This window comes from Bacillus rossius, chromosome 5, assembly GCF_032445375.1.
Source record: "Bacillus rossius redtenbacheri isolate Brsri chromosome 5, Brsri_v3, whole genome shotgun sequence".
Taxonomy (NCBI): domain Eukaryota; kingdom Metazoa; phylum Arthropoda; class Insecta; order Phasmatodea; family Bacillidae; genus Bacillus; species Bacillus rossius.
Window position 1 is genome coordinate 75,432,097 of NC_086333.1, and position 25,095 is coordinate 75,457,191.

At 35.6% G+C, this 25,095-nt stretch overlaps 1 protein-coding gene across 1 annotated transcript in view; it reads left to right on the forward strand.

The window, feature by feature from the left end:
- The first annotated feature begins 206 nt into the window (after nucleotides 1-206).
- Nucleotides 207-25,095, forward strand: part of LOC134532023 (exosome complex component 10 homolog) — a 32,591-nt gene continuing 7,702 nt past the window's right edge. Inside the window, exons 1-12 of the mRNA XM_063368150.1 lie at nucleotides 207-698; nucleotides 2,581-2,714; nucleotides 3,561-3,672; nucleotides 4,424-4,534; nucleotides 5,997-6,220; nucleotides 7,053-7,239; nucleotides 8,120-8,263; nucleotides 9,776-9,966; nucleotides 10,863-11,019; nucleotides 14,190-14,338; nucleotides 18,889-19,051; nucleotides 22,379-22,615. Of these exons, the coding sequence (XP_063224220.1) occupies nucleotides 537-698; nucleotides 2,581-2,714; nucleotides 3,561-3,672; nucleotides 4,424-4,534; nucleotides 5,997-6,220; nucleotides 7,053-7,239; nucleotides 8,120-8,263; nucleotides 9,776-9,966; nucleotides 10,863-11,019; nucleotides 14,190-14,338; nucleotides 18,889-19,051; nucleotides 22,379-22,615 (1,971 nt within the window). The 5' untranslated portion in view covers nucleotides 207-536. The remainder of the gene's footprint in view (nucleotides 699-2,580; nucleotides 2,715-3,560; nucleotides 3,673-4,423; nucleotides 4,535-5,996; nucleotides 6,221-7,052; nucleotides 7,240-8,119; nucleotides 8,264-9,775; nucleotides 9,967-10,862; nucleotides 11,020-14,189; nucleotides 14,339-18,888; nucleotides 19,052-22,378; nucleotides 22,616-25,095) is intronic.

Below are 25,095 nucleotides of genomic sequence, written 5' to 3' on the forward strand. Positions count from 1 at the left end.
TACCCCTGATACCTTACCATATTCCTATTTTCCGATAGCACACAGCCAGTACCTTATTTTTATGCAACGGATTTTGGATTATTATTTATATTTTTTTGGTTGCCATAATTCCGTGCTTGCGCAGAGTTTCCTTTTTCGTTGAATTCGTTCATATGGTTGAAACGCAACTGGCACCATTAAGTCGTATATAACCTCTTTTTGTGAACGTCGTGATGGTAGCCAATGTTTGATAGAATGTATTTAAATATGTTCTTAGCCTTGTGTAAATCACAGTTTATTGAACAAGTTGATTTTTCGCTACCTAACAGAAATGTTTCGTTCAGGAATACGGTTAATGAGTTAACTTATGGTTGTTCCACAACCTTGTTATATTTATTTTTTAACTTCCAAGTGGTTTTGTAATACCAATTTGTTTCTTTTGGCTGATAATAATATTAGATTTGAAATGAAACCGTCGGCGATATTTATTTTTGTAGGGATATTTAGTGACTTAACTTTAAAAACAAAATGGTTAACCTGATGGCCGATATGGTGTAATGAAAGGTGGTTTAAAGAAAACGTTGGAAATGGAAAACTTTGGCAATAACAACGGCTTAGGTCAAAATTCCGAATCATCGTCTACGGCTGCAAAATCCAGTGATATGAACAATGACGATACATTTTTGCCAGGATATCCAACAATAGATGATTTTATAAAGGTATATTTTTCATGCTGCTATGTTTCACTTAAAATGTTTAATTAATATTCCTCCTGAAGTGTGAGCGGAGGGAGCTTGGAGTGCACACTCGTTTACCAGCGGAATTAATTGTTTGGTTTGTTATCGAAAATAAATAATGAAATATCAACTCCTCTCGGTGGGTCGGAGTTAATGAAGGAAATGGGATGGGGCAGTCCACAGGAAAGAAGGTTGGTCAGCATGTACCATATATTTAATTGTGCGGGAGGTTGGGAAAAGTTGGGACATGATAAAGATAGGGCAATATATAAGCAGGAAGGAAAACTAAAAAGTAATTATAGAGATAGACGTTTAATATAAAGTGGGGAAAAAAAACTTTGTCATAAAATTGACGGGACTAGTATAGTTTAGAGGACAAGTTGCCTGAGGAATGTGGTTCAGGAGGTGGGTAAGGGAAAGGTAGGCAAAACTGCTTGCCACCGGATGTGTATCCAACTGCAGCAGGATTTGGAATTGATCACTAGCTCCTCGTACTCCAGAAAGCAAATTTTAATTTAAATATTAAAACCCATAATTACGATTTATACTTATTATGATACTGATCAAGTTATTGATTTCATTCATCCTTCAAATATCTTCAGTTATAGTTTAGATCTTGATACCATAATATTCACAATGTCTCTAACATGGGGGCGCTTGCATCATTATCACCCTTACATTTTTACAGAACAAGCATGGGAATATGAATTTTTTGGAGTAGAATATTCACTTGCTCATTTTGCACAAAATATGTTTCTTAATTAAACTTTCTGATGTATTATATATTACAGCCCTACCTATTATAATATAGAACGCAATCCGAAGATATATTATTTTGCTTACCGTAATGCAATTTCCTTAAGAAACAAATGTGAAAAATAAGCACGTGAATGTTTCCTGTCAAAAATGCCCTATATCTTAATATCACTATCACATCAAAATGAAAATGTTTAAAACATTTTATAATTTTGTTAAACTAACTTCACCACACCTTTCATTTTGCTATTTCTTCAATGAGCACAAAACTAACCTAACTTAGTAAAACAAATCTTTTGACCTTATCTCATTTTATTATTCACTTAATTTAGTGAAATAGTATTTAATTATACATCGAAAATTAAACACGCACATCACCCCTTGCACTTAACACACTAAACATAATGCATTTAAAATCCTAGTGCCAATCGGTAAAACCTATTAACAACATTAAAAAAAAAACCTTTATGGCTATAATTATCCAGTATCTGTTTCAACACTTGCATATCAACAACTTGCTCTCTATTTATAAATTATGTGTGAGTTTTCACATTAAATATCATTATTGATTTGATTTTCCTTTTTGTGAAATCCTGGGCTTTTTACAGTTAACACAATGGGTGAAAAAACTTATTTCCTCATTTTTGCATTCAAGTTTGTTAGCCTACATTCAATAGTTTTAGGTGAATCTATGACAATTTTACAAACACGTGTATCAATCTAAAACAGCTTTAAATCTTGCCAAGGTGACAGTTTAATTATTTGAACGGCATATACCTCTTTTCCCTCCAGAAAGCAACACCAAGTGGATCACGGGATTATTTGTGTCTGGGAGGTCAGGGAAACTTGTGGATTCAGATCAAAAAAAATCTGAAAAAGTCGGGGAATTTTGGAATTCCAAGCTTGTGGCATTCCTGAATAATTACTATACCAAATAAGTATTAATTGTAGATGCCAAAACAAAATATATAACTGGTAAATCTACTATACAGTAACGTAAGAGTCCCTGCTATCAGACATGACAGACACATGTTATGCGATTCCAGTGGGCATGTTTATTGGAAAGGGAGGCGGAGAGTGAACACTCGACTGGATCGTGCTGTTCCAGGCGGGTACAGCGGCCCTGGTGCAGTGCACGCAGCTTTCCAACAAGCTGCCGTCCAAGGACAACTGGGAGTACTTCTGCACCTACCCCGCTTTCCAGAGTGCCCTCAAGAAGGAACGCGGCAAGATCTTGAAAGTGTGAGTGACCGTTATTGATGTTGGTTTTTTGGGAAAGTATTTTTGTGAAATTCTCCTGTAAAATACTAAAACGTTTTCTGCCAAACCAGAAAATTTTCCGAGTTATACTTAAAAAATAAATACACAAATACATTTTTTTTATACAAACAGGAACAAGTACAACAAACATTTTGGTGTTTTGTATCACTTAATGGTCCACTTAATGTTTGTTGGTTTAGGTAGGACCCATGCTACCCTCCACCAACTGATAGGAACAAAAAATCTGTAGAAAATAAATTATCGTATTGAATTGTGTAGATCCGTGTTTGTAATGGTAAAGGAATATTTTTGGGGAAAGTATGGGTTTATATTTTTCCTGAAAAGTTGCTCAACGGAAAATTTTCCGAAGGAAAATATCTAGTGACAGTTGCCACTAATTGGGTTGGTTCAAGTAACTTAACCTTGTACTAACCATTTTCAAAACTAACAATCTATTTACTGTTTACTGTTTAATTTTTAAAAATTTTAACTAAAAATTTTGTTTGTAAAAGAATTGTGATTCCTGAATGTTATTATATGCTACTCGGTTAGCAAACTTTTGACATTTTGTAATTTCACTTTTTTTTAAGCTCATTTTAAATAATTAGTATTGATAGTGTTTCAAACCAAGTATTTATTGTACTTGTAAAATATAAGTATTTTATTCTCTACCATTCACGTGATTTAGAAATTTTTTTTATCAAACATGGAGAATTAAAATTTATCTTGATATTTTAATTTGTAAAATTTGACATTTTAGGAGATTTCAATCATTGAATTAGTATATAGTAAACCATGATGTTTCTGAAGATGAATGCTTTCTTTTAGGATTAGTAAGCTGCTTCGTAGTCAGAAGATCCAGGGTAACATTTTACAGCGAGATCTAGAGGAACAGTTGGATCTAATCATCGATGCTAACGATACGATTCTGGAACATGTGGTAAGTTTGACCCGAGCTATGCTGTGATGGAGAAGAATGTTAGAGTGATCCTTGTACATAAAGATCAGACTGTCCAGTCCTGTTTATCTAAAGACTTGTGAAATAATTCCTTAAAATCAATCCCTTTACAGTGTCTTGAAGTGTATTGTTATAATTTCTTTTGAATGGCAATAGTGTAATGTAAAAATTTCTTTTGAATAGTCAAGGGTAACATCTACTTTTTCTCAAATTCAGATCTCAATTTTGATAATCAAAAGGAGTGCCTTGGATTCAGATCTGTATCTCAAGAATCAGAAATAAAATAATTCATGAGTAAAAACAAACTCAAGTTTTGCAAAACTATTCTAAACATTAAATTTTTATTTTTGAAATAGTGTATGACACAATGTTAAAAAAATCCTGTAAGCATCAAAACTGTACAAAGAGCAGGGGCCGGCTAGTGTTTGAAAATTTTTTTAATTCAAATTGAATTGATGCAAACTTTAAAATCAAATTTTACATTTTTACTTCAAATTATTTTTTAACCTTTTCATTTTATTGTATTTTTTCATGAGTTTTTCTTGGACTCCTGTGAATATGTAAATTTTCTTTGAAAACAATTTGATATTCGTAAATACACAATTGTATATTCAGTTCAAAACGCTATTCAGATTAAAAGAAACCATATTCGCAGAAGTCATGTCAGATTTTTTTTGGAAAGCGAGCGCACGCAAGTGGTCTTGCTGGGATTGGCTGGGATTGCGTTCAACAGGCCAACAACCTGGACGAGATGGACGGGCACCGGCGGGACCCCGAGGTGGAGCTGGTGGAGGCGGTAATCCAGCCGTCCGCGAGCGGCAGCTGGAACGCGGCCAGGCCGGCGGTGAGGACGCCTGACTAGCACGGAGACGAGGGCCTGGGGTGAAGCCGAAAGGGGGAGAGGGATATCAGTGTACCACACGTACCAATATTGGCGGCCGTTTGTTTGTTTACACGAATGCATCGGCTGTGCCTGATTTGGAGGTTAAATTGAACAAGTTTTTAGGGTAGATGTTATAGTTATATTGTGGAAATGATTGGTTAGGTTTGGTTGTTTGGCTTTATTCAGAGTACTTAAAAATATTATGAATGGTTAACTACATCAAAAATACTGTAAAAACCTACAAAATTACCAATTCAAAAATTTACCTAGGTAACTTGACCTAACCATCTTTACCAATATTATTTTTAATGTAGCTAACCTAACCACTCATTAAAACTGTAAACTATTTTATGTATCAAAACACCCTCTTAGAGAGTAATTGGAAAAAAATGACAAGAAGTAAAAGAAAAAATATAAAATTTTTTTCTGGAAAAGAGGCTTTTTCTTTAGCATTACCAGAAATCCTTGAGTTTGAATTCGCAGTGCATAGAATACAAAATTTAAGGGAATAAAAGGCAAAAATAAAAATTTGTTACTAATTTTTTGAAGCAGCAAAAAGTTTTTCACACAGACATTTTGCACCACATTTGCAGTATTTTAACACTGCTTTTGGTCAGGTTTATCTACTGTTTTCTGGAGTCCTTACAGATTAGCAGGTTTGCTAAATTATTGAATGTCATATAGTTTTAATGTGAATACCAAGTGTGAAATCTAGCCTACTAGTTAGCAGGAAATTCTGTACTGTAATGAAAACTAAAAGGTAATGATAAATTGTGAGCAAATTAACAATGTTGGCAATGAAAGTGACGTGATCTGATGTCCCAAGACCAACTGTGCGGAATCTGCACAAAAAAATCTGAACGCGAGTGCTTCTATTGTTACCTGAATACGGAAAGTGCAGAAAAATAGAATACCAAATTAAAAACACCTTTCACTTTAATTTATTTTATGTATTTGTAGTTAGATTCTACAACATTCTTTAACAGTCTCTGTTTTGTATCTTTTGCTTTTTAGTTGTGGATTTAGGGGAAAAAAACTACTACATAATTCATTAAAAAACCAATTTATAAATATCTGTTAGCATTTAGGCAAGAACGTTTTTTTATCTTGTGTAAATTAAATTATTTTTGCAAATTATTTTCTGAGAAAACTTTGTTGTTGTAACATTCTCCTAGATTCCCAAAGTGAAAATAGTCTACATACAGGCATATGTTCTGCGTTGGAACTTTATTTGCTGGATATTATGAAAACATTTAATTCACACTTATAAAAAAAATCTTATTGTAGTGTGTTACTGTATTAGGGAATTTGTAAGGAAATATTTTACGTATATTAGAGTGATCATGTGATTGGTACATTTAAAATTTAAACCAGTGTCTCTTTGCTTTCATACAAGCGTGATGGAGAGTGTATGGATGCACAGGTGTCGCCCGCCCACGTGGGGGCCACTCCGACACTGCTCGCCCCGTCCCCCGCTACACCCCCGGCCATCCGCCTGCTGACCGCCAAGAACATAGAGCGGCCGCAGGCCAAGTTCAAGGACAAGATAGACAACAGTCCACAGCCGTTCCAGCCCCGCATCAAGGACAAGCCGAATGCTTCGACGCCCCTCGCGCTGTTCCTGGAGGCTTCGGATGGTGGCGAAAAGTGAGCTTGTTTCTGCCTTGGTTCAGGCTGGTTTTTTCTTCTGCAACATCTTTTGAGGACTTAGCTGCAGTTTGGGGTGTAAGGACTTTGATGTATTTAATGTGTTATCGGTTAGATACGATTCACCGCAAACCTCACAATTATGCTGTGTACAATAAATTGATTTAATATTAAACCATTTTGGTGTCTTAATGTGAGGAAATTATTTTGTAATAAAGCACAATTATTAGCATTTCATCAGCTGCTAAGATTGGTCATATAAATAAATTTTAATACACGAGAAAACAGTTTTAGAAAATTGTCATTATCGTCATGTTCGTGTTAGTCATGGTGGTGGTGGTTGTTGTCGTTTCCTTCTAATTCGTCAATGTCTCCTTCATTGTTGTCTTTATCTCCTTTGTTGTCTTCTTTGTCATTGTCATTTCCTCCTTCGTTGTTGTCTCCTTCTTTGTCTTCATCATCTTGTTCTTCTTCTTTGTCTCCTTTTCATAATAGTCTTCTGTTGTCATCAACTCCATCATCATATTCTTCTTCATCTTTGTCGTGGTCTTCTTCGTTGTCTTCTTCTTTGTCATTGTCCCCTTCATCATCTCCTTTGTCATCTCCTTTGCCTTTGTTGACTCCTTCATCTCTTTCATTGTTTTCTTCTTGAGTATTTCAACATCATCATTTTTTTAGGCAGTATCTCTTACTTTAACCATAGTCAAATTTTTTTTCTTCTATTTGGTTAAAGAATTCTTTCAGTTTGATTTTTAACTGGAACTAATCTTTTGCAACTGATTAACTGATTGTCAGGTTGTACAGTTCTGATAAGTGTGTGTTTGTGGTGCAGCTTCAACCACCCGTACGAGTACGAGCTGGCCCACTTCGTGGCCCCGGAGACGCAGCTGACGGCGGTGCCGCTCCAGGGGTGCCGGCCCCTCGAGGACACCCCGCTGGTGATGGTGCAGCGGGCCCACGAGCTCGCAGACATGCTCGCGGAGCTGCGAGCCCACTCCGAGATCGCGGTCGATCTGGAGGTGAGCCGGCGTTTCTCGTGGTCGACACCTGGTCTGCCGCCCCCCCGGGGTGTGGGTCACAACTTTGATCTTGGGCAAAATAATCTTAAAATTTTCACAGAAAATATCGGTCTAGAATAAGGGTCACACCAGATATCTGTCTTAAATAGAGTTCCATGAATACAAGTGGAGTCTTTGTGCTCTTGTGCTTATTGGCGTGTAAGAAATACATCACTGGTGTCGACCCTCGCTTCTTCTTTGTCTGTGAGGAGGCCCACTTCTCCTTCCACCCCCTTATTTATGACCCCTACAATTCCTGCATTAGCTAACAAAAAGACTGCTTTTTTTTATACCCTTGTTCTCTCCCGTCTAATGAATTATATTTTTTTACCCATCTTTTTGCCACGGAGAGAGAATAACCTTGAATGTGTGGGTTAAGGTGTATTTACCTTCTAGTGGACATCATACTTTATGGCTTTGAAATAAATAAATTTTATTTTACTTTTATTAATTATTATAAAATAATTATACATTAATAATGTAAGAATATTACCACACAAAAAATAAAAAAAAATAGTTAAGTTATGATAAAAAAGTTAAAATTAGATACATATATCTTAGAAATTGACAGAGTGTGAGTGCAAGGGTCGTTTCACAGTGTCAAATGAATGTTGCTTGGGTAGAACTCTCTCAAGCCATAACATTGTATTGATTTTGAAATATGTGAATATTAGGTAACTGAAATGGAAATGCATTGGACGAGAGAGAATACAAGCGAGTGTTCACTAACAGTACTGAGTCGGTTGCAAACAGGGTGATTGTTTCCAGCCATGTGCTTGCTTGGCCTTGCCGTGCGTAGTGTTGTATCCGTGGCGCAAGCACCTTCTGGTCGTGATTGCAGCATCACTCGTACAGATCGTTCCTCGGGATCACGTGCCTCATGCAGATATCCACCCGGGAGAAGGACTACATCGTCGACACGTTGGAGCTCCGGGACAAGCTTCACGTCCTAAACGAGGTCTTCACGAAGCCCAGCGTCGTCAAGGTGAGCGCGTTTGTCCTTTTAGAGGTAATGTGACGGATCGTGGGACCTTGGCTCAGCAGTGTATCACTTTTTAGAGATCATCTTAGCCATCGAATTGGGTTCAGCCAATTCAGAGTTGTGGATTGTATAATCAGGGCCAGCGCGTCCATATAGGCGAACTAGGCGACCGCCCAGGGCGCCAAGTAGCTGGGGGCGGCACAGCACGACACACAACAGCTGATACAATATGTTGAACGATTATTGAAACTAGATGAAAATGGATTTTTGTAACAGTTTGGAATGTTTATATTGATTAAGTAATTATTTAAAGTCCACGGTGACCTGTTTATGATTTGTAATAAGTAAAAAAGTAAAAAAAAAAAAACACAAGCCTGCTTACATTTGATTGTTGACAAAATCTTAGGCTTACGTGATGTATTCAGACAAGGAAAAATTTTTTTGGGGTGTTCTTTGGGGGGGGGGGGCATTAAAGTTTTTTGCCTAGGGCGCCAATTTACCTTGCACTGGCCCTGTGTATAATTGTGAAATGTGATTGCACTATCATGGTAGCAGTTACCTTCAGTAGTCAACTGATAATGTTAGTGCAACATAGGATGAAACTCTGGTGTATTCTGCGACACTTGGACGTGGCTTAACTAATATTCAATAAGATTCAGAACTTATTTATTCACTCTTTCAAATAAATTTTTATTTTGACTCTCTTGAAATAAATTTTCTTAAGCAAACTATTCAACTTATTAAATTGTTTTATTGAAACCTCTTTGTAATGCCAATTCAGATGATACTAAATTCAGGTGGGGAAATGTGGCTGAGGTTACTGCAGGCCAATGTGTTTTTTGGGAGTACTTTCATTTCCCCCACCTATTCATTCTACCAGTGTTCCATTCACAGCCTGTCCTTCTGGTCGTCTCTAAGGAGACAAACGAGTGACGATGAATTGTTATGTCATTCATTCATATTCAGGTACCTTAAAGGTGTTTCAGATTTAGTAACAGTTCTGTGTAAAGTAATTTCATTATTCAGCACTAAAATTGTGCAATTTTTTCAGATACATTGTATTTAGATTTCACTCTGTTTGGAAGGAATGATACCAGTTACAGAGACTTAAAATTTTAAAATAAATTCAGCACTACGTTAGTTAATATAAATGTCATAAACTCTTCCTGCAGAAAAAGGAAATGCAAATTTTTTCTCAGAAAGTACTTACCGCAGTCAGCGCCAAACAGTCAAGGGTTTCTGACGAAAATAACAACACACAGAAATAACACATTTTTATAAAAATGTGTCTGTGGCAAAAAAAAAAAAAAAAAAAAAAAAAAGACATGTCACTTTGAGGTATGGATTTTACAAACGACATCGCCAAACATGCATCACACCATAGGGTAACACCCCATTCGATGAAAACGGCATGCCGCAAGCAAGCAGTATTTCACGCACTCGAGATGAGTGCAGCGATGCAGTTAGAGTTCCTCCAGGCTGGAGTCGGTGAGCAGCTGAAGAGCGTGTCCGCAGGTGTTCCACGGGGCGGACTACGACGTGGAGTGGCTGCAGCGGGACCTGGGGCTGTACGTGGTGAACATGTTCGACACGCACCAGGCGGCCCGGGCCCTGAGCCTGCCCCACCTCTCCCTCGCCTACCTGCTGCTCAAGTACTGCGCCGTCACCGCTGACAAGAAGTACCAGCTGGCTGACTGGAGGATCAGGTACGCCCCCGGAGTCCCGGTGGCTGCATTGAGCTCATCCCGACTCTGTCGACTTCCTCTTTGATTCTAGACGTCTGCTAGTGTTCCGAAACTTCCAGCGTTTTAGATTAAATAACATGTAAAATATCTTCTGCCAGTTGATTCAGTAAGTGCAACTCATTTTCAGACGTTTTAAAATAAATTTTAAAAATTATTGTAAGAAAAAAAAACAAACCCATTAAATACTATATTATTTGCTAGTTTCAAAAGGGTAAAAATTAATGTGTCATTTCAGTGTGAAAATCAGTCAAAATATAGGCCTGTGCAAATACTAGTTTTTTTTAATGCAAAGTGAATAACTAATTGAATGGTTAAAATGTTGGCAAATTTTAATCAATCTGTGAATATTGTTTTAAGCAGTGCTGTATTACACTGAGGACAGCAAAAAAAAATTATATTTTAACATTTGTAATGTTTGAACTAAGTGATTAACCAGTTGGACCTTATATATAACACCATTCAATAAAAATTATAAACTAACTATGCTTAATATTAATATTGAGCATTAATAAAAGTAAAAACCTCAGTGCCACATTTTGATTTTTTTTAATTAACCAACTTTATTCCTGCAAAAAAAAATTCATGAGGAATCTTTGGCTCCCATGTTTTAAAGCTTCGAAACAAACATTTAGCTTCACGTCAGATGCCAAGCTTTGCTTCACAACCGAAGCTTCAAATGAAACAAGCATAAAATTTCCTGGCGAAGTCAAATCAAAAATTGTATTGCTTAGGCGTAGCTTCGTACAGGCCTACTAAAATGTAATAGCTGGATCCCGGGTGTCTGAGAGTCACTGAACTCAGTGAGACTGGAGTGGAGGCGACAGCAGCACTGGTTGTCGTGTGCGTGTGGGCTCCAGGCCGCTGCCCAAGGAGCTGGTGAAGTACGCTCGAGAGGACACCCACTACCTGCTCTGCATCTACGACATCATGAAGAACGCTCTCATCGAGGCAGCCAACGGCAAGTCCAACATCCTGCAGTCCGTCATCCAGTGCAGCACCGAGATCTGCAAGAAGGTTCGTGCCTGTGCCTTGCCCCAGACTAGCTTATTGTCGGGGGCGAGATACCATGGTGAATTGCGATGAAACCGAAACAACACCGCAAAGCATGCCACTACAAGATATATAACACTAAATAGCAAGTCAATGCACCATTTACCACTGAATCGCAATTGAAATCACAGAATAATCAACCTTTTTAATAAAAAATTTAACTCTAATCACAAAAACTGATTAATTATAATATATTAAACTCTAGGAATATAGCATACATAACATGAAGGTTGTACCAAATTGTTGCACTAAATAATACATATATTGAATTACTTCATTTTTTAAATCTTTTAACTGTTATTAGTAACTCATTTTTACATTACGGAATTGGTACATTTTCCAAACACACAGTTACGTGCAGATTTATTTTTAGTGCTACGAGTGGTTATAAATGTTTATTACGAATTATTATATCGTATAAGTAGGGGCCGGAAAAATTCGCAATTTGCGATAGATGCGATTTTTTTGCGAATTTTGAGGTTAGATGCGATTTTTTACTAATTGTTGTTATAAATGCTATATTTGCGAAATCGCGGTAAAATTGCCATTATCGGGCGAAAAACCACTATAGAATGCAACAAAATGGCTTGAACACACATTCCTCAAAGTATTTTTTTTGAAAATAGCCACCATAACACAATTACCGTAAACAATAGCTTCTGACAAGGCTTGTTGAAGGAATAAAATCCGAATCCTAACCTTTATTTATAAAACATTCCTTAACCAAATATCACGCATGATAGTATAGAATAAGTAATTTTGTAAATTTATTCTTTACGATTTACTCAAGATACCGTTGAATGTTGTTTAGAAAAGAATGTTCACACTACTTATCGACGCAGTTATTTTGTTTTGTTAGATCACATCACGTTCGCCTACGTTCGCCATTGCATCGTGTGTTGCCTGTTCATGAAGAGTATCTAACCTAACAAAACAAAATTTCCCGGGAAGCGCATCACGGAAACCAACAACCTAGAAAATATCTAGGTCGTTGACGGGATCGTAGTGAACTTGCAAAGATAAAAATGAAAATATTTTAAATGCTGAAAACTACTACAAATATTTTAGTACGCGGTTTTTTACATTCGTTGATAATCACTTTAGTCTTCAAATTTTTTTTCTGATCAATATTTTACATAGGGACAAATCATACATTTTGTGGTGCACATTTAGCGTACTGAAGTTGGTCAACTCGAATCGTCAGTTTGTTTCCATCTGAAATTACTAGTGGTCAAACGTTTGTTTACAAATACCGTTTAATGATTTTGGTTTGTGTTAAAATTCGTCATAATGGGTATAAACACTATTACAACTTCTTGTATTGTTATGTAACTTTAATATCTTATGCAAATTTCTCAAAAATAGATGCTAATTTCTGGAAAATAGATGCTAATTTTCAACATCATAAATGCTAATTATGTAATAAATAGATGCTAATTTTTCCAGGCCCTACGTATAAGAGCATCATATATCATCGGTTACAATAAACTGTTTTGTTGAACTGAGTATGTATTATGAAAAATTTAAGTGTTGCATATGTTTAATAATATGCTTATGAATAAACAGAGGTCATAAAAATATAAATACCCGAAATCTCCTGTTTTAAAAACAAAATTAGCCTAAAAATAAAATTATAAAATCATGTCCCTAACAATGAGCAATTTGAAAAAACTTAACTCAACGTACAAAAATTGTATCTGTTATCATGGTAAATTCATTGGTTATAATTTACTTAGCATGAATTTTGTACCATAACTTCCGTAACGTATGACCTAAATGGAGTGGGGGAAAAAAAAATATTGTTTAATCTTGAATCTCTTAACATTAGTAACACATTTTTACATTAATGATGGCACATGTTTCGAATGCACACAATTTGCAGTTTAATTTTTATTTTTCTGAGTATTTCTGTTCTAGACATGCTTATTTACTGTATTAGTGTGTCAGGTGTCAATCATAAATGAGAATATTTTGGCTTAAATCAGTATTAATAAATATTTAGTTTCATATTTGTTGAATAATACAATTTTTTTTAATGATGAAAGAATATATAAAATAAACTGTTTTAAATTTAAAACCATAAAATCTTGTCATTAATTGTGTTATCAGTACAGTATTTGTTTTGTTAATTTTGTAAGAATATTCAGCTGCCAAAGTAAATGTTCACTGGAGTACCTGTCAAGAAAACAGTGTGTAGCAAAAGGTTAGCACGTTCTTTTTTGTTTTTTTATCCAAAGATTGTATACTTGTGTGAAAGGCACTAATGTTTTTGCTTCTTTGCTATGTGAGTCAATCATTTTCATTTTATAACAGGGTGTTCCATTCTGGAAAGTCAGGGAATTTACTTAAAATCCTGGAAAAGTAATGGAAATGGCCAATTGATTTTAATTTTAGGGGAAAATTTCATGCTTCTTTCTGCCGTCACCCAGATGGTTTTCCAGGACATGCTCGTACACATTATAAAATTGTGTATGAAAGGTTCTGTTGGAACTAAGGCCAGCTATGTTGATGTTGTGACACTTTATGATTGTTACGTGTTTTTTGTTTTGTACACTTATAATTTTTGTACCTGTTAAACGTATGAAAAATATTTCATAATAAAGTTACACTGGTCTTGTTATACAATTCCTTTGTTTTGTAACTTATTACGTTATCGATTTATTTCATTTTTTTTTTTGGAAACACACTTAATGTTTCTGTGTCAATCACAGCATAGAGGAAACTGCATCTGTTTGATAATTTCATTGTGCGCTTGAGCGCCGAACTGTCGGAGGTTGCTTGGTGGGGACTCGAACCCCACACCCTTCAGCATGATACTATTAAAATTTTATAACTGGGACATTGTTTGTATGGGCATACTGTATTATACACTTAAAAACGGTTTAAGCTTTCTAGCGTAAAAATCCCCGCGTTTTTGCGAATAGTAGATGTATTTCCGATTTTTTTTTTTTTTTTTTTTTTTTTCATAATTAGTTATGAAAATAACCCTGTGATAAAAAAAAATTCTTGTAAAAATCTTAATCAAAGGTCCTGTGATTTGTTCACCAGGTATTTGTGACACTCCACAAAGAGATGCCATGTGTGTAAAGGCGGTGTTGATGCGAGGGGTTGAGGGGTTGAGCGGGCGGTTGCAGCGCTACGTGAAGCCGGTGCTGACGGAGGACAGCCACATGGACCTGTACCGCCACAACAAGAAGCTGTTCGACAACCAGCAGATGTTCGCCCTCAGAGAGCTGTTCCGGTGGCGGGACAGGGTTGCCCGCGAGGAGGACGAGAGCGTGGGGTGAGCTGGCCGAACTCCGCGCCTTCTCCCGCGGGACGGGCCACCAGGTCTCACGGACAGCCTTGCTTCTGGTGGGAGACGTCCGCATTTCGGATCGCATCATTAGAGACAGGTGTTTTTCGCGATGCGCGAAATTGCAAAATATTAACGAAATTAATATACATAAACTTAAAAATGCGAAATTATCAAATATTTAGAGAAATCACGAAAAAAATTACGAAAAAACACATTGAAAAAAGCTAAACGTCTGTATTTTGATGCCTCGATAACAGCAGTCGATTATAATCAATTGTTAACGACTTTCAATAGTCTAGGAAGTGGTATTCGTGTCGCCTCGCCAGAGTCGCCACTCACCACAGTTTGTTAAAATGGCGTGGATGTAATCAAACGTTTTTTCTCTGTTTCTTTCGTAAAACGTTGATTTTAAAATGGTTGTGACAGTATTTGACAGGGCGGCGGAGTTTGCGAGCGAAGGATTCTATGTCTTTGACAAAGTGCAAAAAATTCTCGTGTGCAAGTACTGCAACGTTAGAATAGAGTGGTAACGGAAAGACACGTGCTTGAAACGCATAAAAAACAGTGCCTCGCATAACAAAAACAAGGTAAGTCAACAATCCGGTGCAAAAAGGCAAATTTCGCTGGAATCAGCCTTGTTGACTGCAAAAAAAGCAAAATTTGACAAGAATGAGTTCATTATGACAACAACTCGAGCTTTTATCGAAGCGAACATACCGATTGAAAAACTGGATGACCCGAAACTTCGTCAATGGATGCACAAGTACATTGCGTACGATATTTTAACAGTTTTGTGCATTCTTAAGTAGATAAACAGAATGTTACGATAATAAATTTTGTTAGGCCTACCTACTCTTGAAATATTCATATAGCTGCGAGTCGTGTTTTTTTACAGCACTTATTGGAAAAAGTTTATATAACCTAGCCACAGGTAAAAATAGACGTAACTTATTTGTTTTTAGGTTAGGACTTGAGCTTTTTTTTTTGTCAGTAAATTTTTTAAAACAGTTTCCAGTACTGTGCTTTGTAACATGTTTAGGCCTAGTAAATACAATATGCATTTTTCAAAACCTGAAAAACGCAGACAAACTGTGTAGTTCTACTCTTAAATAACATATTAAACTAGTGATGGCCCGATATTCGATATCCGATATCGGAGATCGGTAATATCGGCACATTTTTCAATATCGGACATCGGTAAATACTTGCGATATTTTGATAACCGATGTTTGCTCTCGCCAATAATACTTCTCACATAACCTTAACCGTAATTCCAAGCTTATTTTCCGCGGGCGTAATTTATCTTTCTTCACGTCACCATATTACCTAGTAATTCCGAGCATATTTTCCACAGAAACAATTTCAAGATTTCAAGCCTATTTCTTCTTTCTGATACTGCAATGCATCCCGACGGTACAATTCTTCCATGTGTACACAAATCCCAGTCATTAGTGCATATTTATTTGTTTCAGATATTCGCAAAATGTTTTCGTTTGATGAATTTTCGAAGTTCACTATGTGTACATAAATTGAAAACATAAACGAAAATAATTACGACATTCAATTTAATAAGTGGTGTAGCCGTAAGTAAACATGAAGAAGAATAAAGTTGCTGCTTGATATAACAGACATTTTCTTTCCGTGTCGTTTCATGGTCGCCAACTGCTGTTCTATACAAAAACATTACGTAAGTTTTTACAAAAGCTAAAATATGAAACGTGTTTACGTAGGGCAAGTTGCAGAAAAGGTATTATGTTGGCTATATTGAGTGCATTGAAAACAACATAAATAAAGATGTATGGTTTTATTATAAACTCTGCAGTACGTTTCAAAGTTGTATTGAAATTACTTTTCACGTATTTTTAACGTGTTTTCGCACTAATAAATGGAGTGATACACTTGAACAATGGTCACAAAATTTACTACTTGAAGACCTTCCTTTCTAGCGTGTCATTTACCGTGATGAAATTTTACAAAGGGTACAAAAGTTTGACGTTTTTCGGCGGTAGCCTACAACTCACGTAGTTTAGGTTCCCTACCACGTTCGTGCAACTTCGGATTTCTCTCAAAAATTGAAATTAAAAAAAATCAAAGTGTTAGGTTAGGTTAGGTTAGGTCAGGTCAGGTGTCACAACATGCTTGAACTTCTGATTTAGCGGCTGAAGTGGCGTTAATAAACTTCCGAAATCTTCGGAAATTCTTGCAGGGAACCGAAACTACGTGAGTTGTGGGCTTCCCGTTTTTCGGACGGTATTTTTCGTAGATTACAGTTGAGACACTGGACTTAGACATGCAGTGGCTTGTAATTCATACATTATAAGCAAATACACTAGAGACTAATACCGGACAGCTACAATATTTCTCAACATTTCTCCACGAAAATTTTAAATTTGTTTCCTTGTAGTTACAATATGTTTTTGCATACTGTAGGTAATACCTACACCAGAATATTGCTTTATCTGGCCTTGAAAAACAATTTAAATTTTTAAGACCTTGAATATAGAGAGCTTATTTGTAGGCCATTATGATAAATTCATTATTAGCTTTCATTTAATGTGAATTTACTATATTTTACAATTAATAAAAATAATATACATTCACATTTATATGTTTTATTAATATTTAACATTTTTCATTATTGTCTCTAACAATACTCCAGAACCACAATTTTATAGAATCAGTGTTAGAAATGAGATAGGCCTATTATCAGAATATCGGAATATCGGGTATCGGTTATCGGATCGGTAAATTTGGAAATATCGGAATCGGTATCGGGTTTTTTGGATATCGGGCCATCACTATATTAAACACATTTACGTAGAACTTATATTCATAAACTTCATATTACAGTTTTAAAATAAACGAAATTTTTGACGAAACTACTGATAAAATAGTGAAATATATACCGAAATCATCTCGTAAAAAGTAACGAAATTGTGCAAATTTTTTCACCGAAAACACCTGTCTCTACGCATCATTAAATGTTGTTTTTTAACTCCTTAAACTTTATTTGTCAAAGTAAAAGGGTGATTTCACTACATGTGGGATTTTTGAACTAATTTTTTTTTGCTATATTTTATCCTGTTAATTAACATTAATGGCCATATTTTAGGAATGTAATAAACCCATGATAGCATGTTATAATGTTATTAATTTCTTCCCTAGATCAACAGGATAAAAATAAATCCATTTTTCATGTGTGGGACATGTATTTACTACCATTTATTCATACTTACAATTTTAGTAATGCGAGTCAGTAAAATTAAAAGAGATTGTTCAGCTTTGATATTTTTTACAATATTATCTTCTGACTTTTCGCTATTTTACTTATTGACCTGTAGAACAGAAATAAAGTGAAAATATTTGAGGGGTTATAGTGGTGTAGATTATTATTTAGTGTCACGTGTGGGACAAAGAGACACATTTAGGACACTCAATGAAATATTTAATATTTAGTAGATTCTGTGTTCTCAAAAACTGTGCAATCAAATCCTTGAATCCTTGAATACTTTCAAATCATTAGTATTCGAAGGATTCAATATTTGAGGAAAAAGATTCGAAGAAAGATGTTAGAGGAAAGAAGAAAATTAAAATAAATTAAACACTGATAACCTTGAAGTGTACTGGGTCAATATTTTTCTTCATGCCTTTCCTGTTACCATTCCCCAAGATATACTAATAACATGTAATTACAATAGTTATTGACTCTGGAAACATATTGTGAAACAAACTTTTAATGGGTTGAATGTTTCAACACTATAGTAAAACTTTTCATTTCTTATACATTATTTTATTTTTGACCCTTGAGAACTAGATTCGGATTTGAGGGGTATATTCGAGGTACTCTTTTGGGATTAGAATTAGAGATTCGGAATCAAGAAAATTGGGATTAGAGCCATCACTAATATGTAGTGAATAGAAATGTTTAATTTTTCACTGCTAACAACAATGTAAGCTATTATGAAACACTTAATAATTTTTATCAGGGTGACTACAGGCCATGAAAGTTCCTAAAGTCATGTAAAGGTAAGAAACCGAATGACTGTTCACGAAAGTCTCAAAAAAAATATTCCTGAATAACAGCAACTGTGCGGGCAGTCACAAAACCTTTTTCATTAGCATTTCGCTAACTGGCATTTTGTTTCAATGCCTCGTTTCAATTTATAATCAATTGTTAAATATAAACAATTACTAAGTGTCCAGTTATGTGGAAATTCTAATTTAAAAATCTGTATATTACGAATAGTAGATCAGTTTCATATTACAATTGACAATGTTTTTTTGGCTTATAATGTAAGTATTTAAAAAAAAAAACCTTTCACACGAAAAAAGACTTAAGTTAGTTTTATTTTAAGTTACTGAAAAGTCCTGAAATTGGTTCACAAAATATCGGTAGACACCGTGTTTATGCATTGCAAAATTGAGATAAAATAAAATTGCTCTTTCTCATGGAATCATTCAAGTGACAATTTTTTGTGTTGCGTGCTTATTGCTTGATGAATCAGTGCGAGGTCGCGGCGTGGCATGTTGCGCAGGTACGTGCTGCCCAGCCACATGCTGCTGCAGATGGCGGAGAAGCTGCCGCGCGAGATGCAGGGCGTGCTGGCGTGCTGCAAGCCCATCCCCGCGCACGTGCGCAAGAACCTGGTCCAGCTGCACCAGCTGATCCTGCAGGCCCGCGACCAGCCGCTCGTCAAGGTCGTCTCAACACATTCGCCGGGGTGATTGGGTGGGGAGGGGGGGGGGGGGGGAAGGGAAGACATTCATTTTGTTGTATTCCTACCAACAACTTTATAAGTTTGATGCAACATGTGTGTGTGTGTATAAACAGGCAAACACACATACATTAAGAAAACAAAAGACAAACACAGATAAGTGTATATATATATATATTATTGATGGGATTTTCGATACTTCAATACCTCGATATCTTCGATACTTGACGGTATCGCAAAGTATCGAGTATCGGAACTGTAAGTTTGATACATTTTTTCGATACCGGAATGCTTGTTCATTTGTATTGAATTAAGTTTTGAGTCGCCATCGTACAAAATACAACTACAGTAGAACCTCGATGATACGTTTCCATTTCATACATTTTCCCGTGTCATACGCCGATTAATTTTGGTCCCGCCGAAAGTACTACTATATTTACAATGGTTTACTTTCCCGGAACATACACTTATAAAATCATTAACTTCCCGTTTCATACGTTTTTACGAAGCGGATAAGTCCTAAAATTCACAAATTTTTTTGTTAGATATTCCTCCTGATAAATTACGTTTTAATTAATGCTTTTATTTTGAAAAACGTTCATTGTTTACCTTTGCAAACGTAAGAAAATAACTTTATCGCACCATAGATATGGATAGTATCAGGAAGACTGTGCACTTCGCTCGTAGCATCTATGGCCAGCACCAAGCGAGACTAGTGGTGCAAACTAGCAATGATTATGAAAATGGTGCAATTGTTCTGTTGCATCAATTTGTTTGTAAAATGTAACAAACAAGAAAAAATTTCTGATTTTCTTTTTACAATAGCCTAATTTTTTTATTTCTAATTTAGGCTTGGTGACTTCCCCCCCCATCCAAGAAAGGACTTCAAACATTTTGTAAGGCCACTGTTTCTCATGTCAGCTTTACTTGATTATGGACTGTATTTTACATTTCTAGTGGTTTTATTATATGTATATATAATGATGAATTCATATCTTTCATTAATAAAATGCAATTATTTACACATTATGTATTTAAGTAGTGGTGCACCGATGCGGATACCGATGAATCGTAATCGGCGATTATGGGTACTTACCGATTAATCGTAATCGGCGATTATCTTACCGATAACTTTGCCGATTATCTACGTCCCGGCGTAATTAAGTAGGTTTTTACCATGTAATATTTTGTTACACATTTTAGGACGAAATACGGTAATATTTGTATATATTACAAAATTCATCTAACTCCGTCATATCAAGATTACAGATATTTCGTTAAGTTTAATAAATCTCATTGCCTCGAACAATAAAAAATACATTTTTCCTACACGTTTATTTACGTTTCGTCTTTTGTTCTGTCTTTTGTTTAGTGGCCTTGTACATTACATATAGCCAGAGACGTAAAATAGATGGCACGCAATCAAAATACCACAAGCAGTTGCAGTGGATTCTATGACAATCGATCTTTTCGAGTCGTAGTAGCGGTTCAAAATCATGGTCCCGATGCCTTTCAGAGTTTATCACTGCGTTTTACAAACTCGTTATGGGCGTCTTTGGTAACATTATCCGTTGTGTTATTTGTATGTGACGTGAAAAGTGAAAAAGTATATATAATTTTATACATTCAGTCAACATAAATAAAATCACATCTGCTAGAATTGGTTTTGAGTCATTTTTATATAATTATAGTGAGATGGCGACTAGGGAGAAAAAAAGTGAAGTGTGGAAACATTTTTCTATAAACTCAAGTGAACAAAATATAGCAACATGTTTACATTGTTAAACGGTAATTTCTCGATGCAACCTTATGTGATAGTCGATAATAATGCTAGTTTTCCGCAACAAAAACTTACCCATTGTAAATTACAATTATTAGACTGTAGTTCAAGTTGTTTACAATAACAAATATAAACAGAAGTTAATTTAATTTACACTTTGCAATGACTTAATAGTGTATTTTATATTTTTTTATACTGTTATTATAACTGTATTCACAATTTTACCTAGTCTTGTTATTAGATTCACATGGGAATAAAAATTTTTGTGTGCATTATTACACTTCAAAAAATTTGTTCATTATAATCGGTAACTGAATCGGTATCTGCCGATTATTGCTCTCATAATCGGTAATTGAATCGGTAATCGGTAAAGTCATATCGGTGCACCACCTTATTTAAGTTTAATCTGACATTGTGCTGGTATGATAGATTGAATTTATATAGTTTAAAACTAATTTATGTTACTTGTAATAATTGTTACTTAATGGGAAAATATTTTTCCCTGGAGTATCGAAGTATCGAAAGTATCGAACTGAAAAAACAATACAGAATCGAGTATCGAAAGTGTGGTATCGTCCCACCTCTAATCAGCACTTAAAGTGTGAATGCTTTTAAAGACATAAAAAAAAATACAAATATTAAAAAAACAGAACAGATTAAGGTATTATTTTAATAATTTGATTTTTTTTTAATTTAGGCCTGATTTAAATAAATTGTATTTCATGAATTAGTAAATAATTTTTCAAAATTATTTTATTTTCATAAATGAACATATTTGTCTTGATTAAAAAATTGGTAATTTTTTGTAAATATAATTTGTGTACTTCATTTTTTAATGGTGGTTGAAGACCATTTTTTTCCGTTTGATTCAAAGTCAAAGACGAAGATCAATTAAATATTTTACTATATTCAGAAAAATCCATGAATACAATTATAAGTTATTGAGTGTGTGTTCAGTCAGCACATCACAAATGCTGAATAAGAACAATTTTGGAAACATTTAGCAAGTTAATAATCTGCCACTGCTTGTAAATGAAAATCTAAAATTGTGAAACCAAACATTACTGACGTAATAGCAAGATTAACTTATGAAGTACATTTAAAATGTGTTAAGAGTACAATTGGTAGAGACCTGTAAAATTCGCGATTTCAAGTCCCTAAAGGATAGACTCCATGATCCTCTATGCACTCGTGCAAATTACATCTGCTGATTGGTTACCAACTCTTAACACCTGTTGACTGGAATGATCGTGATTCGCTAATTCTTCTGTTAAAGATTTTTCATTGGCTCAGAGTCCTTCAGATAAACTGTGGCCCAATCACTGAAGCAAAATAATGTCTAAAGTATTTGGACTCTATCCTATCGCGAATTGAGTCCGCGAATTTTACAGGTCTCTAACATTTGGGTATTGCATTTTAACTATTATATTTTTTTAAATATCTTGAAAAAAAGGCTGTATTGAAAATTCTGTTCCACTGTTAGGGCGAAGAATCTCGTCAGTTTTACGTCAGCGATGTTTTGTCCTGCAGCCGATACTGGAGGAGGAGATCCGTGCGAGAGTGGCCGCCCCCTCGCTGCACAAGATAGACCTGGACGGGCCGCTCCACTGCCCCCACGACCTGTCCCGCCAGCAGGACTTCCGGGACGACCTCCCGGTCCTGCTGGGAGCGGCGGGGGGCGGCCCTCGAGACCGCGGCACTGCCCCGCGGCTGGCCAAGCCCCGGCCGGAGATCACGGTGTTCCAGAGCGAGGCAGTGACGCTGGAGGTGCCTCACTCTCTACTCTCACGCTCCACCACTTCCACTTTCAATTGTCTCAATTAGGGATGGGATTTTCGAATCTTGGATTCGTCGAATATACCGAATCCTATGGATTCGAGGATTCGTAGGATCCGAGGTGGGATTCGAGATGGGATTCGATGTAGGTTTTTAAGAGTTTTAGGTAGTAATTGAAAATTGTAGTGCTGGGCGAAGTTTGAAAATTTCGAACCGAACCGAACCCTTACGTTCGGTTCGGTTCGAAACCTCTTAAAATATATTCGAAAAACCAAAAGTTCGTTTAAAAAAAAATTACGTTTTTCTAATTTTCTAACCCCCATTTGAGACCATTCACAAAACAGCTCAACAAAATTCTATTACTTGTAATATTCCGACTTTTATCGCATAGTCGTCGCCTCAACAGTTTCAAGAGCAAACAAAATAAAGAAAAAATTATTAATAGTCGCATAACTCGCATAGCATTTTTTCATATAGGCGCGCTTTGTTTTTTGTTTGCTTTAGAGAATTTTGTATGCATTTGTCGTACTAGGTAATATAACCTATCGTACAAATGCCAAAGGTATTGTACATTATACCTTTAACTATAGTGCGTGTACGAGAAGTATTGTAAAATCACCAAAGATTGCGTACCCCATACGTTAAACTAAAGCGCATGTACGAGAACTCTCGTATTTCGGCAAAACTAACATGATCAGGTTAACACAAGACAAATGCGGTAGGAAATGATTACGTAAATTACGTATTTTAAATTACTGGGATGTATTTATTTTCTTTTGCCTTTTTGGTTATAACAGTCAGGTAATGAAAATATTAATTTAATCTTGTGTATTAAAAGTACTGGTCCAGTAAATTTTACAGTACGGTACTAAGTTGACTTGCGTAGTCGCGGCAGCCATCATTATTTCTCGTGTTTTCTTTTTTCCGACGCAAATTTCTATAACCACACTTTTTACGTTACGTTTACAATATTATTGTTCTTGAGGTGAATTGCGATGAGCAGGCTAACGTCGTTTAAGTTTTCCAAATTGAGAAAAGATAATGACGACCCGGATGACCCAGAACCACCCCAAAAAACCGTCTAAAGTTTCTTCTGACGAGCAACATTCTTCCAAGAAAACAGCAACTGCAGTCAGCGGGTTTTGTAATGTAGATAGGTAACTTAATTCACATTCGCCTTTTTTTTGATGTCCTATTAAAAAGTTTTACTTATTAAAAATGTTAGGTTATGTCTACCACAAAAATATGTTATGTGGCCTTATGCTGAATGTTCGTCATCTTTATATTTTTTTTAAATGAAGGTTAGTGTACACTGAAAAAGGAAGATAGTCTTTTTGAAATTTAGATGTAACTTCTTCATTAATTAAAAATTTGTATATATATAAGCTAAGCTATATAATGTTGTAATTTTACATATGGCTGGAGAACCTTTCTTTTTCACCACTCAGTTAAAGACCAAAATGCTGGTCATCGGTTCATTTTAATTCAAAACAATTATTTCTGTATGAGGTTCGGTTCGGCTCGGTTCGAAACCAGAGAACTGAGGTTTGTCCAGCTCTAGAAAATTGTATACCTAAACTATATTATAAAGGTAACGGAAATAGCACAAACTTAAGATAAAATACGCTGCATTTTGTCAATTAGCATAACTACTCTTATCATTTCCAACCTTCAATAATATAACATTGCAGAAAAAAACGTAACTTTTTTTAAATGGTGTTCGTTATACAAACATATTTTATTGAAAACATAGGAAGGATTAATTTAACAGAGAATTAGACAGATGCACACTTACATGTGTGGTTTTTGAGGTTATTTGTCTCTATTTTATATCTGGTGTATACACTATGCACTTATTTTATAATTTTATAAATACACATATGATTTTTTTTTAATACATAGGCCTATGTAATTTTTTAAAATAAATGTGTGATTTTTTTAATAACATGTGGTGAAGTTTAGTGTGGGACTGGGATTCGAGATTCGATGACAAACACTGAGGATTCGAACAAGGATTCGGATTCGACCAAAATGTGGATTCGTCCCATCCCTAGTCTCAATGTTTGTTTGTGCTAATTTGGAAGTTTTCGAAGTGAACCTTTGAAAAAAAAACAAAAAAAAAAACATTGCCCCTTTTTTTTGAGTGAACGGTAGCACATATAGAGTCGGATTTTCAGCAAGCTGGTAGAATTTCTTAGTTCAGACACGTTCGGAACCAAGGCTTTATTGGATTAGTAATGTTGCGATGTCATCCAACATCAATATAGTTTTAGCGGGCACGCAAAATGTAAAACTGTAAAATGTGACCCGCTAGATAATGGGAAACACTGTACTGAAATTAACAATAAACTCCTAAGCAAAAAAAAAAATTGCAGCCCGCAACTATCTTGTGTCCAAGGTCGTATCTGCAGAGCTCTAGTATCTAGCGCTGTATTTCCTGTAATCGCAAGACTTTGAACTGGAGTACAGTA